This window comes from Pseudocercospora fijiensis (assembly GCF_000340215.1).
Source record: "Pseudocercospora fijiensis CIRAD86 unplaced genomic scaffold MYCFIscaffold_6, whole genome shotgun sequence".
Classification (NCBI taxonomy): Eukaryota; Fungi; Ascomycota; class Dothideomycetes; order Mycosphaerellales; family Mycosphaerellaceae; genus Pseudocercospora; species Pseudocercospora fijiensis.
In genome coordinates, this window is record NW_006921537.1 from 1,003,320 (window position 1) to 1,019,339 (window position 16,020).

At 49.5% G+C, this 16,020-nt stretch overlaps 6 protein-coding genes across 6 annotated transcripts; 4 read left to right on the forward strand and 2 right to left on the reverse strand.

Moving 5' to 3' along the window:
- Nucleotides 1-3,482: 3,482 nt before the first annotated feature.
- MYCFIDRAFT_204106 (uncharacterized protein) lies at nt 3,483-6,962 on the forward strand. The gene is made up of 5 exons (XM_007930037.1): nt 3,483-4,068; nt 4,136-4,269; nt 4,324-4,572; nt 4,622-6,372; nt 6,424-6,962. Coding segments are annotated over exons 1-5 (2,343 nt in total). The 5' UTR covers nt 3,483-3,860; the 3' UTR covers nt 6,425-6,962.
- An 87-nt stretch (nt 6,963-7,049) lies between these two features.
- On the forward strand, nt 7,050-7,334 carry MYCFIDRAFT_176232 (uncharacterized protein; the record flags this gene model as incomplete). Its single annotated transcript, XM_007930038.1, has 2 exons — nt 7,050-7,083; nt 7,120-7,334. 2 exons carry the CDS (start codon nt 7,050-7,052, stop codon nt 7,332-7,334), a joined length of 249 nt encoding a protein of 82 aa, XP_007928229.1.
- Nucleotides 7,335-8,160, forward strand: MYCFIDRAFT_211688 (uncharacterized protein). Its single transcript, XM_007930039.1, has 2 exons — nt 7,335-7,726; nt 7,779-8,160. Exons 1-2 carry the CDS (start codon nt 7,399-7,401, stop codon nt 7,898-7,900), a joined length of 450 nt encoding a protein of 149 aa, XP_007928230.1. The 5' UTR covers nt 7,335-7,398; the 3' UTR covers nt 7,901-8,160.
- Nucleotides 8,161-8,465: 305 nt separating this feature from the next.
- On the forward strand, nt 8,466-9,310 carry MYCFIDRAFT_46462 (uncharacterized protein; the record flags this gene model as incomplete). Its single annotated transcript, XM_007929784.1, has 3 exons — nt 8,466-8,699; nt 8,765-8,867; nt 8,940-9,310. The coding sequence occupies 3 exons, from the start codon at nt 8,466-8,468 to the stop codon at nt 9,308-9,310; spliced, it is 708 nt and encodes a 235-aa protein (XP_007927975.1).
- Nucleotides 9,311-9,913: 603 nt separating this feature from the next.
- MYCFIDRAFT_85183 (uncharacterized protein) lies at nt 9,914-10,570 on the reverse strand (the record flags this gene model as incomplete). Its single annotated transcript, XM_007930040.1, has 2 exons — nt 9,914-10,199; nt 10,275-10,570. 2 exons carry the CDS (start codon nt 10,568-10,570, stop codon nt 9,914-9,916), a joined length of 582 nt encoding a protein of 193 aa, XP_007928231.1.
- A 717-nt stretch (nt 10,571-11,287) lies between these two features.
- On the reverse strand, nt 11,288-15,962 carry MYCFIDRAFT_140394 (glycosyltransferase family 24 protein; the record flags this gene model as incomplete). Its single annotated transcript, XM_007930041.1, has 4 exons — nt 11,288-12,263; nt 12,318-13,561; nt 13,691-15,785; nt 15,835-15,962. 4 exons carry the CDS (start codon nt 15,960-15,962, stop codon nt 11,288-11,290), a joined length of 4,443 nt encoding a protein of 1,480 aa, XP_007928232.1.
- Nucleotides 15,963-16,020: the final 58 nt, after the last annotated feature.

Genomic DNA, 16,020 nt, shown 5'->3' on the forward strand with positions numbered 1-16,020 from the left:
TTAGTAGGTGTTCCCCTAGATAACTCTAGGTAGTCTTTCTAGGGTTTTTAGTTAGGTACTGCTTCTTAAGTCTAGTAGTAGGTTGTATATATAGTAGACTTAGAGTATACCTTAGGATGTCTCTACTTAAACTAATGTTAGGTCCCTATCCTCCTATAGTATAGCCTACTAGGTTTCTATATCTATCTCCTTGCTAATATAGATGCATATCCTTAGGGCTCCCTAGTTATAGATAATTGGGTAGTATCTTAGGTCTTTAACTGTTGCTAGTCTCTTTGTATATAGGTTAAGCTAGGGCTCTTAGATTGCAATAATGTAATATTCTTTTAGGTTTAGTGCTTAAAGGAAGCTCCTCTATACCTTGTCTTTGCTCTTATTAATATTATACTATATAATATTCAGTAATATTGCAATATTTATTGAGTTTTATCTATATTATTTCCCTATAGGTTTTCCTTTAGTCTTCCCTTACTTTAGACTAATATTTGACTAAGCTTTGTCTGCCCTGCTTCCTTTCCTATAATGTTAGGGTATCTTAGTCTCCCTGGTTGCTAGTGACTCTCTTATGCTAGTAAGGCCCTAAATGTAAACCTATTATCTTATCTAGACCTCTTTTATAGCACTTAGCTAGGTTGCTTCTATACCTAGCTACCCTAGCTTATTGTATATCTTTTTGGTGTATTAATTCTAGCTTCCTTTGCCTTCCTAGCTGCCTATATTCTTACTAGGCATTCCTTCGCCTAAGAGGGGTGTCTTTTAGTATAGTATATATATCTTGCTTCTCCCTTGTATACTTTGCATTCTTTAACCTAGTAATCCCCTATACAATAGGAGCAGGTATTAGTTGTTTTTATATACTTAGCTACTAAGTGTCTGTAGTGTTGATATTTGAAGCACTGTATTATCCTATAGTTGCTTCTATATATCTCTGTTTCTAATCTTTTAAAGTCCTAGAACAACCCCTAGTCTAGTACTATATTGGCTTACTCTATACTCCCTATCTAGATAATTAGGGAAGACTGCTTCTTAGTCTCTTCGATTTTCCTTTTAATCTATGCTACTTTTGTAATCTTAAGGCCTAAGTATATAGCTTAGTTTTGTCTCTATAGGCTCTTAATATCCTATTCTTCCTTAAAGCTTCTTATTATGCTATAGGCTATAATTATAAATTGCTATTAGGAGACCTTTACTGTTTTCCCTATCTTAGTTGTCTATTCTTTTTGTGTTTCTAGCTTCTTTTTGTCCTGCTCTTATACTATAAACAGCTTAATTACTCCTTTACCTTCGTTCCTAGCCCTAATTACCTCTTTAACTACAATTCTTTCTATAATCTCTTTCCCTAAAAGTCCTTAGATTTCCTTTTGCTCCTATAGGTCCGTAATATAGACTCTAACTACTGTCCTCGGGGGTTTTAGCGCCTCCTAACTAGCTACTGCTACCTAGGTACGGTAGTTTAGGCTTGTCTCCTATTGTTTCTTCGTAATCTTTACTGCGACTGTATTAGCTACCTTTGTAATAACGTAGCTTGCCTAGTTATAGATTGCTTTTAGTCCTCTAAGGAGTTCTGAGATTATTATCCTATATGCCCTCTTAGGGGTTCTTCTATCTTCCGCCTTTAGTACCTCCTCTGCCTTAGTATATAGTGCTTTCTATTTGTCCTCCCTTCCTTCTTAACTGTCTTCCCTTCGTTTCTAGTTGTTCGCTACTATTTTTTTTCCCTTCTTTCTAGTAGTCTTTCCTATATATAGCTGCCTAGCAAAGGTGTTATATATCTAAAGGCGTATAGTTTAACCGAATACGTACTCGACGGAAATACGTAGACTAGCGAGGTATTTATTAAACTTCCGTTACTTAGTAGTAAGCATCTTGCGGCTAAGATAATGCTTATAAGGAGCTATTATTCCGAAGGCACTATAGTATACTAGATTACTATAAAGATATAGCATTCTACGGCCGGTACGAGGGTCTATTATTCTTCGAAGCCGGCGTATAACGCCTAAAGTCTTATACATCTCCTAATCGTTATTAGAGCTATTATATAGCCCTATTATCGAAGATATAATGCCGTCTAGTATAACAATACCTTAGTACTTACTACTATGCTCTTTCTTATGCCTAGAATACTGCTTTCTTTAACCGATAGTAAGTCGATAGAATCCTTAGAAATAACCGTTAACAAAGCCCTAAATCTACCCTTCTAAGCTAGCTCTTCTTATTACCTTAGTAAAGTATTTAAGGCGACTATAGCTTCGCAATCGTAGGTGCTATTCGATAAGATATCCGAAGCGCCGTACGAGATAGTCGATTATGTCTATAAAGACGATACTTAGGTACGACTCGTAGTTGCTAAAAAGAGGGCAAGCGATAGCCTATTAAGAAGGCTAGGTAAGGCGCTATAATACTATATAGAGCGTATATTCCGGGCTCGGTTTAATGCTATTACAGAAGTTAATAGTAGCAATATCTAATACCTCTACTAGTTCCTTAATCTAGACTTTACTAAACCTAAGGCAATATTATTAGTTAGCTTAGCGACGACGAGGTGCTACTATACTTTAACTTCTAACTTAACTTCCTATACTAATATTCTACGCACCTATAGTATAGCGGAAACTACGACTTCGGCTAGCTATCTAGTATCTACTCGAAGAACTCGTACTCGGTAAGCTCTCGTTTCTACTATAGCGGCTTATTTAATTCGAACACTATTACTACGAGAACGATAAAGATTAATATCTCTTCGTCTTCCGGCGTTATATTAGCGAGTTTGCGATACCTCGAAAGTAGTTACCTTTCTAGCCTATACTCGAAGCTAGGCGCGCCTCGAAAACGCGATATTTATACGGTTATACGCGACTAAAAAGAGACAGCTCGGGAACGTACGGTTTATTGCTATATAGAGCTACTCCGACGGCTCGTACGACTATATCCGTAGACCTACCTAAAGGTGTTAGTATAGGCGTAATAAGTGGCTAAAACGCTCTAGTCTAGCGAGCGCCTACAACAGCCATCGTGCCGGTAGTGCTATGCCATGCCGTTTCCGAAATAGTCTGCATGAAAACGCAGAAGCTTGTTATGATAATCGTGGCACTGGCACCTGATGTCCTCGCCGTCGCCCCCTCCCCGCCGTACCTGGGCGGGAGAACGAGCCGCGCATTGGACGGGAACTAATAGCACGACTCGTCGTCCTCGTCGTCCTCGTCGTCCTCCTCCTCCCTCCTCCTTCCGTCTCACACCGACGTCCCCCCGTCGCGACCGCTGCTCAGTTATTCCATGTTGTCGTGTTGTGCGGCGACTGCGAGCTGCGAGCCGAAGCCAAAGCTGAAACAAAGCGAAAAGTCAGCGAAACACTCCCTGGGAGGCACGACTGAGCTCGGAGCATAGTGCACTGCGCCAGCCAGTGCGGTGCGCAGTTGGCACGCACGCACCACTCATCTAATAACTTGCATCCCCGCCGCAGAGGAGCAATCTGCCTCTGTGCAGCTCTTCCCGACCCGACAACGACATCATCTGCGCTCGAGCGCATCACTCACCTCCCCTCCTCCTCCTCCGGACCTCCGCCTCCCACTGCCCAGCGCGACCACCGCCAGCATCAACGTCCCCCCACCCATTCCGCGCACGTTCCCCCGGATGCTACTGCGGGCTCGCTCGCCTTTGTGTCTGTGCCATTGTGCGTGTTTCAAGGGACATTGAGACACGAGACTATTCGTGTCTGCGCAGCCGAGACGCTGGTCTGGTCGGCTCTTGCCGCATTCCATAGACCTCTTTGTTCAACCTCGCCGTTGGCCGAGCGCGAGATTGCGACGATTTCGAACGAGAACAAGAGACGTTGACCGTCGCTCGTCCGCACCGCTCACACTATGGCCGTCTCTATGCTCCATAACCCGTCCCGCGCATCGACCTCCTCCGCAGGCTCCAGCTTCGTCCCAGTCACGCGCCAGAACACCATGAGCTCTCAAGAGGGTTCGCGCTCCATGCGCACCTCAAAACGATACTCGGTCACGGCACTGTACATGTCGATGAACCAAAACCAAAGAGATCTGGAGATTGAGGACGACCTAGCAAGAGGTGAGTGGGTGGGCAGCGTGAGCCGCTCAAGCCTCCCTCGTAGTAAGCAGGAACTAACAAGGTACAGCCCAGAAAGCACTCAGAGACCTCAAGGCGAAGATATCATCTCAGTCCAAGAAGAACTTTGTGCTGGAGAAAGATGTGCGCTATCTCGATTCGCGGATAGCACTGCTCGTGCAAAATCGCATGGCCCTAGAAGAGGTCCGTGCATTCCAGTCAACGATCGACGTGCTACGTCTACTGACTGCTACCTAGAAAGAAGAAGTCGCCAGCCACTTGGACGATTCTGTCGACCTCACCGAGGGCTCATTCCCAAACGATGAGAAGACGCAGAAATATGGCAACCTCATGTTTTTGCTCCAAAGCGAACCCCGACATATCGCGCATTTGTGTCGACTTGTCACAATGGCCGAGATCGACCAGCTATTGCAAACAGTCATGTTCACGATATACGGTAATCAGTACGAGAGCCGAGAAGAGCATTTACTTCTTACTATGTTTCAAGTGAGTAATGGCATGGCATTTTCGACAAGGCGAATACTGATGAAAGCAGTCTGTTTTGACATTCCAATTCGATAACACACCCGACTATTCATCATTACTTCGAGCAAACACTCCAGTATCACGAATGATGACCACATATACACGCAGAGGACCGGGACAAAGCTATCTGAAGACAGTGCTCGCCGAAAGAATCAACTCGTTAATCGAGATTAAGGATCTAGACCTTGAGATCAACCCTCTCAAGGTCTACGAAAGCATGATCGACAAAATAGAGGCGGATGGAGGAAATATGCCACAAAGTCTGCCCAAAGGCATCACCGCGGAGCAGGCTGCAGCGAACGAGAATGTCCAGCGCATTATTGCGCCACGCATCGATATGCTCATCGAAATTGCCACTTCATTCCTGGACACCATCATCGATGGCCTCGAGGAAACTCCGTATGGTATTCGATGGATATGCAAGCAGATACGAAGTCTCACGAGACGAAAGTATCCGGATGCTCAGGAGCAAACAATCTGCACACTCATTGGAGGTTTCTTCTTCCTGCGCTTCATCAACCCAGCGATCGTCACACCAAGGTCATACATGCTCATCGAACAAACTCCAGCCGAGAACCCCAAGAGGACATTGACATATGTCGCAAAGATGCTGCAGAACTTGGCCAACAAGCCCAGCTATGCAAAGGAGCCGTACATGCAAAAGCTTCAACCTTTCATTCAGCAAAACAAGGAACGCATCAACAAGTTCATGATGGAATTGTGCGAGGTTCAGGACTTCTACGAAACACTGGAGATGGACAATTATGTAGCTCTTTCCAAGAAAGACCTCGAGCTCTCCATCACCCTGAATGAGGTATACGCCATGCACGCTCTCCTGGAAAGGCATCAAGTGGAGATCGCAAAGGAGGAAAGCACACATCTCAGTCAGCTCCTAGCTGAGCTCGGTCCGGCACCAGCACAGCTACCAAGAAAGGACAACAGGGCGATCAATCTACCCCTGTACAGCAAATGGGAAACATCTCTTGACGACTTTACGGCGGCTCTCGATATCACACAGGAAGAAGTCTACTTCATGGAAGCGAAGTCGACTTTTGTTTTGATACTACGATCCCTACCAGCGAATTCGGCAGTCCTGCGGCGGCCTTTGCGCTTGGACAGAGTTGCAGAAGCTGCTGCAACGACGAAGAATGACTCCGTGATGGTTCGCAAGGGTATCAGAGCTATGGAATTGCTCAATCAGCTGCAAGAGCTAGGCATCATTGATAAGGACGACAGTTATGCCGTGCTCAGAGACGAGATCGAACAAGAACTAATCCATCTCGGTTCTCTCAAAGACAAGGTGGTGGCGGAGACGGACAAACTGGAAGAGGTGTTCAAGACCATCCGTGATCACAACCAATACCTCGTAAGTCAGCTGGAGACGTACAAGAGCTACCTTCACAACGTAAGGGGGCAATCAGAAGGCACGTCGAAGCGAAACCAAAGCGCCAAGCTGCTTGGCCCGTACAAATTTACTCATCAAGAACTGGAGAAGCAAGGCGTGATTCAAAAGAGCAACGTGCCCGAGAACCGAAGGGCGAACATCTTCTTCAACATCACAAGCCCGAGCCCTGGCACTTTCGTCATCAGCTTGCACTACAAAGGCCGCAACCGCGGTCTGCTGGAGCTCGACCTGAAGCTGGACGATCTTCTGGAAATGCAAAAGGAACAACAAGAAGATCTCGATCTGGAATATGTGCAATTCAACGTAACCAAGGTCCTTCAATTACTGAATCGGCGGTTTGCCAGGAAGAGGACATGGTGAGTGTCGGCTTTCAGATAATCAGGCGGAGTGGTGCTAACGAATCATAGATCTGGCATATTTGTACGACTATTCTTCATCATTCAAGCGTTATTGCTGGTTGCGACGGCAAGTGGGAGGCTGTCTGAGCAGATTTCACAAGAGGAGGCGGTTGTTGTAGAATGGATGGCCGGAAGGGACTTGTGGCCAGTGTGTGTTTCTTTTGCGTTTATTCATTTTGTGATACCCGAATGGAAAGAAGGAGAAGGCTTGAAAAGCGTTTCTGATGATCTGTGTGTGCGACTGTATGAGTAGCAAGTTTGGCGTTGGGAAGCGGACGGAGAAGCAAACACTATCATCATCAACACCACCAGCAGCAGTATACCCATTGCATCTACGTCCACCACAAGAACAAACGGAGGGAACTACTATTATATGAGGAGGAGAGGAGGAGAGCAATAATGTTGGGGTGAGTGGTGTAAGACAGACCCGACCGATCTGAATGCAAAGATGGAACATCCACCCTCTTTCAAGAACCGAGTAGCAGTAGCGTTCGCCGCCCGGGTGGTAGATTGTATCTCAATAGAGGCATAATCTGCTTCTCCCAATGACTCCCATTGGATGTAACAGCACTCGCAGGGCTCGGAGGCTCTTACTCAGGGTATAATAATATCGCCGGAACTTTGAAAGAGGGTGTATGTCGTCCTGCTTTCCCTTACGGATAATCTTGGGTTCAAGGCAACCGAGTGTTGTGCAGCAGGGCGTAGCTCTCTTGTTCGTGCACTGTCTACCAATCAAATCATATGCTGCTGCACTGCGGCAAACAGGCATCAAGGTTTATTCTAGGCAGGTCGGGATGGATATGCCAAGTGCGTGGAGCTTCGTCACGCGCAGCAACCCGGATGGAGCTCGACCTCTGATGAGCTTCGCGGCTGACTGTCACCACTTCGGTCCCTTTGACAACTTCCTTTCCTTCCTATGACTTATTAATTTGGTACGCTAGGGGATACCTTCTACCTACATATCTACTGCAAAAAAATATCAACATGTCCTCTAGCATCGCCATCGCCATACCAAAACGCAACCAGGCTGCTCAGGGTCGGAGTCAGGCCTTGGCTGGTGACTCGAGCTCCAGCTATCCCTCATCACCATCCTCTTTCTCGCCCTCATCCTCCCTCTCAGCAAAACAAAAAAGCAAACTCCCCGTCGGCGCCCTATCTTCCTCTTCACCACCACTCAGTCCCCGACGTCCAAGTCTGCTGGGAAGTTCTCTGAGCAAGAGCGAGTACACGGTCATCAATCTCGGGGGTGGAGAGCAGAGTCTGAGATTGGTGAGTTGTGTTAAGAGTTCGCAGGGCTTTGACTGGAATCAGGGTGAGTGGAAGACGAAGTATATATAAGAGGGAAGAGGGCTGATGGGTTACAGAGCTTTTCTTGCCGTCGTATGCGAATGATGGGTATGATGGTCAGGATCTTGAGCATCGTCCTGATCCGGTTTTTGATATCGTTTTGACGGATGAGGAGGCGGAGGCGATTTTGCCGTCTTGATCAGGATTTGGCTATGAGGAAGTTGTGTATGTATCGGTTTAGCATGGTGCTTTGGCGAAGGGGATAGTACACAATTATGGGGGTTTTGGGTTGGGGAGTTTGTGGTTTTGTATGGGGAGATTATGCTATGGGATTCTGATCATTCATTATGGAGTTGGATAAGACTATGGTGGTGTGGATTTATGGCGTGTGTCTCTACTCTTGTGGCTAGGTATACAGCAGCAAGTCCTCGAGCCTTTGTGGTTGAGTTGTCGTTCTCGTATCCGTTACACCACAGCCATTTCCCAGCAGATCGTTCGCCTTGTCTCTGCATCATCTGCATGAAACACGCATACGCACGTACGCGCATCCGCATCCGCATCCGCATGCGCATCCACATCCGCAAGTCGATTGGAAGCCTCATTTACATGTATTAATGAGTCACTTGCATCACTCCGCGATAAGCCGCGATAAAGGGCAGGGCGTCCCCGCGTTTTCGGCTGGGATTGCCGAAAGTATATCCAACGCGTCTCACTGTCTCAGTCGCGAGATTTCGAGGTTGGATTTGTTGACACCGACAACCAACATGGCCTACACAACGGCGACCAATATCTTTGAATCGAATGCGCCGCAACTTGGCGAACGAGCGACAGAATCCGCACATCGAAAAATCGAATTACAATCACCCGCCGACCTCACGTATCTCATCGCCAATGTCTCCAAAGCGGCGCGCGAGAAACTCGACAAACACTTACCTCCCGATGCGACTCCTGAAGGCGAGGATGCTATGCGGAAAAGAGTAGAGCAATTAGTCGATGAAGTGCGTCGAGGGTGCCAAAATGCGCAGCATATACATCGCCAGGTACTGACTTGTATATAACACAGTACATCCACCAAACCTTCGCCGCAGCAAAAGACTCCATAACAATCAACGGCATGGACACGGCCGAACTAGAAGCCGAACTTGCCAAAGCCTCAGAAGGCGAAGGTAACATCACACCCGAAGAACAACAACAACAACAGGACTGTCTCTTGTGGCTGACAGGTTATCTTACCCCAGAACTCGAACCCTACGATACAAAACTCGCACAAAAAATCCAAGCCCTTTCCTCGCAAATCGAGCATCAGACTCTGCAATTGGCGAATCTGAGGAGGAAGGCGCCGCAGGAGACTGCGAGGAAATTCCTGCAGGCTTTTGAGAGGCAGGGCGAGGAGAGTGAGAAGATGTTGGAGGTGGAGAGGGAGAGAAGTTTGAAGGTTGCGACGGAGACGAGCGTAGATGTTGGGGAGGTTAAGAGGGTGGAGGAGGTGCAGGCGAGTTGGGTGAGAGGGAAAGAGGAGTTGGAGGTGGTGAAGAGTGGGATTAAGGGCACGGTGCAGAAGATGGAGAAGGCGAAGAGGGCGGTTGAGGTTGTGGAGGAGCAGCAGTAGTAAACGAAGAGGTTATGATGATACGCTGACACGCTGTACAACAGACACGACACGACGTCCTAGCACAATCTCGAAATGGAGATGTCTTGCGGACATCTGCTTCCGTCGGCCTTTGACTTGGCAGGCATCGGCAATTGGGAACTCTTGCCTTGCACAAATGAGAAGGAACGCGTCTCGGTGAAGCAGAAAGTAATCACTGCATACTACCTCCAATCTTCCGAGACTCTCTTACTGCAAGTTGCGCTCACTTGCCAGCGACCGGACCAATGCTCAAGGCGACAAATACTAAACAACAGTCCAGAAGAACAACAACACACCATGTCCCCCTCAAAACCCATCCTCCTCCACTGCGGCGACGACATCCGCTGGAACCACTCGCAGGTTTCGATTGGGCGGACACGCAAGCTTTAGCGAAAAGAGGAATCGTATATTGTAATTCTGGAGCCGCGTGTACGGAATCTGTGGCCGATACGGCGATTTGGTTGATTTTGTCTACGTTTCGGGATAGAAGTATTGCAATGCTAAAGAAGGAAAGATCCAAAACCATCACCATCACCATCCCACCCTCCACCTCTTTCTTCTCTCTTCCCCTCTCATCTCCTCTCAAACATACTGATAAGCATTCGCCACACTCAAATTCCCACTCACCAAAAGGCTCGCTCCCAGACACTCGGCCCCAAACTCCACATACGGGACTTTCGCAAAAAGCCCCCAAGGCCCGACACTCGCATTCCCAGGAATCAAACCACAAAACATGGTCCCATTCACCCACTCCAACCTCCCAAAACTCTCGCCCATCTCCAAACTCCAACCGGAAATGTACGCGCCGTTGGGGATATACCCGTCGTTGGCGAGGGTGTAGCGGACGCGGCCGTTATAATCGACGTAACTAAGCAGCGAGCGTCAGCGAGCTGCTCTCTCTCTCTCTCTCTCTCTCTCTCTCTCTCTCTCTGTTCGGACGTACATCTGCTGCCCCCCCTTCACCTGCACGCCCAACCCGAGAATCCCATTATTGAGAGTGAACTCGGTATAAGGGGAAGGATCGGGACAGGTTTGATTTTCCACGCCGGGGCAGTAATTCGAAGAGGGTTTCCCGATCCAGATTCCGGTTTCGTTGGCGGTTATGGAGGCGAAGTGCAGGGGGCTGGCGGAGCGGGCGGCGGTGAGGGTGAAGAAGGAGGTTGTTTGGATTGTGGGGGCGGAGAGGGTGAGGAGGGGGAGGGTGAGGGTGAGGGTGAGGAGGAGCGTTGGGAGGGGCATGGTTGGTTGGTTGGTTGGTTGTAGTGGGTTGAGTTGATGGGGTAGTTGATTGATTGATGAGGGAGAGAGAGAGAGGGAAGGGTTGGGGAGGGAAGTTATATTGGGATTCGTGAGCTGGTTGATCGATCAGTACACAGAGACGAGGTCTGCCAAGTCGGTGGGCTGCGGATTGTGGCACGCGAATGTCAAATGGACGGATTTCTTTGTTCGACTCCTGCTGAGGAAGTTCAGGCACTCGTGCAGCCCGGATGGGTTCGTGGAAGTGTGCCACAACAGGACCTCTCATAGAAGGCAGTGACCAGTGATGATGTCGATGCCTACCTCCGTGTTGGGTCTGATCTTCGATGCGGGCGGTGTTGGTGCGAAGTGGTCTGAACTGACAAAGGCAGTCATGTCGGACGCTCTTGCTTCGTCGCACCGTGCGCCGTGTGGGTCCCCGGGCTGAGGCAGGAGCCATCACCAGCTCCTTCTTGGTACGAGTGCAGTGCAGTCAAGTCAAGCATGGTGGCGCAAGCGTTGCATGCCCATACCACAGCGCATGTGGTGTATGGGTGCCTGCAGTGGGTGGTTCCGTGCGATGTGGGGGTGACAAAAGCACTGCCTGTTCCTGACACCGTCTGCCATGGGCCTGGGAGTGTGTTCCGTCCCATCACGTCGTCCACGGCGACTGTAGCAAATGGTAGTACGTGTAGTCTAGCTCTACGCCGCTGCACTCTACTACAGTTCGTCTCGCACATGCGCCTTCTTCTTGCGCTCCCGCTCCGCGTCTTCGCGTTGCAGCCTTTCCTGCATGCTCTCCCCTCCGTCGTCCCTGCCCTGAACCGCGGGCACCCCACCCGCCAGCTTCTCCTTGTGCCGCGCAGCCACCGCGGCGATCTCGTTGTCATACTCCGTCCACTCTGGCACCTGTCTCCGCGCGCGATCCAGTTTCGGCTCTTTGGTCTGGGGGTTGTTGCAGAGATCAATAGTCTTTGCATCCTTCAGACTTTCATCCGAGCACCACGTCTCGCACCACAACCACTCCTGCGGCAGGCTGTGGATAGGCAAAAGCGCTTGCATGTGGTTTGGCAGATCCTGATCCAAGTTGCTCAGACTTCCCGGATCCGCCGAGAGCTGGTGGTAGTTTTGCCGGAGTCGATCCCCCGCAGCCATTTGTCGGAATCGTTTCAGATCCACAACGTACAGCGCGGAGATGTGATATGGAAGGCCCCCCAAGAAGTTCTTCCAGTAGCCCTGCTTCCAGAACCGGAAGCCTTCCATCTCTGTCCTGGAGTCGCACATAGGTGTGAAACCGTAAGGTGCGCCCTTCAGATCATGTGTCACCAACTTATACATGTCCGTGCGCACAATCTGGTCGGCGTCCACAAATATGACCTTGTCAAGGTCGAGTGGGAACAGCACGTCCAGGAACAAGATCTTGTATCCCCAGATTTCGCGCTGTTTTTCCTTTTGTCCACGCAGCCAATGCGGCCATTTGTAAGTCACCATTTCGTATTGGAATCCATACTCCTCAGCCATGACCGGGAGGAAGTCCTTGAAGGAGGGGGACAGGAACTGTTCGATGAACCAGAACTTGACGCTGTGTTTGGTGTGTTTCATCACCGAAAGCATCATGATGTTGAGCATCCGCTCGTACAAGTGACCAGACGCGACAGAGAAAATGTTGATGTCAGCATGCTTGCGCTCTGCGATACTGTCAGTGTTTGAGCCTCCCGAGACGAGAAGCTTGGTGGCCTTGGAGAGGTACTTGCTGGCTTGATTTCCGAGGCCAATCTGTGAGAGCAGACTCTCTGCGCCCTCTGCAACAAAGCCGAGCGCAGTCTTTGCTGGCTCGAGGGGATCCTCATCCTCCATACCAGGCCGCCGAGATATGCGCGGGGATAGAGTGGTGCCTTTGAAGCTCATCAAGCCGATTTCAGTTGTGTTGTCGCCAGCCTGTTCATTGTACCCTGCAGCACCAGCGCTGTCGATGTGGAAAATTTCTTCGCTGCGTCCTCTTTGGAGCGCCAAATTATACACACCCGGATTGGCCTTGAACTGGAAATAACCCAGGTTGGCCATGATGATCGTGTCCGCGAAGTGAGGCTCAGCGTCAGTGCCCAGTACCAGCTGTGCTCCACGAGGTGGCGGTCCTACGGTGACATCGCGCGTGTGGCCTTCGATCAGAATGTGCTCAAGTTCGTAGATCGCCTCGATATCGCTCTTGACGGCGCTCAGCTTGATGTTGTCCAAGTCATGCACAGTGATCTTGGGGGCGACCAACCACGCTGGCGGCATGTCCATGCCCATGTTGAACAGAGCATCCGCAGGCAGACCGCGAAATTGAGCGCCATTGACTTGCAGCGAGCCATCAGGTTCGAACGACGGCTTGGACTTAAGCACATGTCTGTAGAAACGTTTCACAGGAATCTCTTCCAGGCGCTCCTTCGGGTTCAAGAACAATCTTACGTAGACGCCTTCCATCTCAGAGACGGTTTTCATGATCGGGATCCATTTCTGCGCCACCTCTGATGCTGGATCGATAGAGGCATAAATCTGAACGGTTGCTGTCTTTTCGTCGCCCAGATGGATTGCCGTATGGCTGGAATTCCATGTCTTGAAGATGCCGGTGCGCACAGTTGGTGCTGCCTCGAAGATGCCTTCGGGAATGTCAGACACCATAGACACCGCGATCAGATTCGAGACCCGGGCGAAAGACAATGGTGTAGAAGCTTTCTCCTGAAGGCCGAGCCCTTCAATTGCAAGTGCTGCAGGCAGCAGGCGCTTCATCCGTTCGTAGGACAGCAGTACCTCGATATCAGAGACCTGAAGGCCGATGCTGTCTGGAATCGGACCTACAATCCTGCCGTTCACTAGTAAAGCCTTCTTTCCAGGTGTGATTCCGGCTGCTGAAACGATACTTCGGAAAGGTGTCCAGATGCTGCGCACCCTTTCATCAAGCTCAGGGCTGTTAGTGCGAGCAGCCTTCTTGTAGAGCTCGGAGTATATTCTCTTCCTCGCCGCAAAGTCAATCAGTGTGTCACTTTCTCTGTTCGAAGCTGGATCCTCGGCCACCAGAGTGTCATATTGCCAGAGTAGATTCTCGAAAAGTGGCTCGAGCGCGGTGTCTTTGTAGAAGACAGAACCCAGCCTGGTGTCCGTGGTACCATCGCGCGGAATGTGCAACCAAGCGAGCTCAACATTGTCATGCTCTCTTCTATACATGAGCGCTTCCATCAATTGCTCAAATCCTTCCGTGCTGTCAAGGTCTGCTACAACAGTGAGATGCACCAGCTCTCGCTCGATGGTATCTTCGCTTGCACCAAGACTTGGCAAGTCTCCGAAACTTGGTAACTCTCCAAGCTTGACATGACGGATGTCCTGGTCGTCCTCCGGTATGAGCAGAGGGTTCCGTCTCAAGCTTGCCTTTTCCAAGAACAGATCAGGAAGGTAGTCCTCATCAGTCACTTCTCCAAGGTAAACAGCTTGCTGTATCACCCGCACATCCTGGCTCACTCGAGCACTCATACTCTGCAACCAATCGTCGCTTCTTTGAATTGCCGCGCCATTGATAAGTACTGGAGGTGTGACATCTGTGCTTCCGAGCCTGGAAATCCATTCTTTGGCTCCCTTGATACGGCTCTGGAGGTAGGCATCGCTGTTGACACTTTCGAGTGTCAATTCTTCCTTGTCGGGACGAAGCTTACCAGTCTCTACAGCTGTGCTGAACAGCTTCTCAATGACTGGCCCATACTTACGACCAGCAGTCTCAAGAGATGTCTCAAGGTAATTAAGGGCAGTCGCTAGCCCGTATCGATCAATCAAGTAATGAATAATTTTGGCTTGAGCTTCACTGTCAGGACTTTTGATGATAGGGACCACACCAACCCGAATCGGGACCCTGCGCTTGACAAAACCTTTCAAGCTCTCGACAACTAGCAGAGCGTCGTTGAAGTCTGCAAAGTCGATGGGAATGACGAGGTTGTGGCAATCCTTTCTGACAGTCGGGAGCTGACCTGGGTATGTGCGTTGGAGAAACCTGGTGACAGTCTCTGGCCACTCAGCATAGCGCTTGTCTTTCTCGATATCGTTCATCCAGATGATGACATCGCCACCTTCAGCGTTGTCGCGCCAGTCATAGCGCTGGACTTCCTGCCCAACCTGCGATGCAGTGATGGCTTCGTGTGAGAGCAGTTCAACGGCCTCAGTCCCGCTCAAGCCGATCTCCTGAACACTTTTGATCATCTTACGCTCTCGTCGCAGATGCTCGAGAAGAGCATACGCTTCGACATCCCTTGGCATAATTTGCACACCATTGATCCACATCACGTTGAAGCCAGCTGGAACCAGTACTTCTCTGTTCGTACTATGCTCGGCCATGAATTCCTCTGAAATCTCGGTTGCTGCAATAGAGCTCGAATGCTTTGGGAAATCCTGAGAAAGTCTCAGGAGCGTGTCGAACGGCTGCTCGCTACCCATGACAAAGCTTGCAGCTCTCAGTCCAAGTCGCCTGAGTTCTGACTGGGAAAGTGGTCTCAAGTCCGATACCTCTTCCTCGCTCAGCGTGCCATCGTTTGCACTGACAGTCTCTTCTTTCTTCTCCTCTTCTGCATTTCGATCGTCGATGACGATGTAGTCTGTCCGCTTCAATGCCAGCTCAATGCCATACCCGCTCACGGTCAATGGCTTTCGCTCATGACCAACAGAAGCCTTGTATCGCACTCGATATGAGGTACTGCCATCTCTTGCGGTCTTGCTCAAAGTCTTATGGAACTTGCGGAACGATTCGGAAAATATATCCGCGTAGAGGACGGAAGGCTTGTCGCTGTTCAAGTCTCCTAAGACGCGATCGAAGGGCAGCTGATGTACTGAAGCTTCTGGTTTGCCAAAAGACTGGGCTGTCGTCTCGTCCAACTCTGCCGAGCAATATCGCTGTCCACTGAACGGTACATAGACCCAGCTCTGGCATCCATCTTGCGCATCGCTCGATAATGAAGGAACGATAGATGTGTTGTAGTACTGGTAGTGTGCCTCTATCCTTGGTGCCGCCGAGTGAATCGAAAGGGCGTAGTCAAATGAGGATAGATCCTCCTTCCCAAGATGCCCATCTTTTTCTAACAGTGTTCTGAAGCTCTTGTATAGCTCTTCGTCTGTTTTCGAAGAATCGAAATAGCCGTCTGCGATTCGATCGAGGAGCGGGAAATAGGAAGTCGCGTTTTCTTCTGCTGCTGTTTCTCTGGACCTTGATCAGTTCTGGCCTGAAAGCTTGGAAGGACACGTCTTACAGCAGTTCTACAAGATATGGAGGCGCATCAAAAGCCGTCCGTAAAGCAACATTGACGGATGGTGCTGCTTTGGCAGAAGCGAGCAAGCCAAATAGGGCAGCTGCTTGGTATATTGTGTTTCTGGCCATATTGGCCTTATGGAAAGCTGGCAATCCAAGCAGAAATGTTTAGCAAGACATCGCAAGA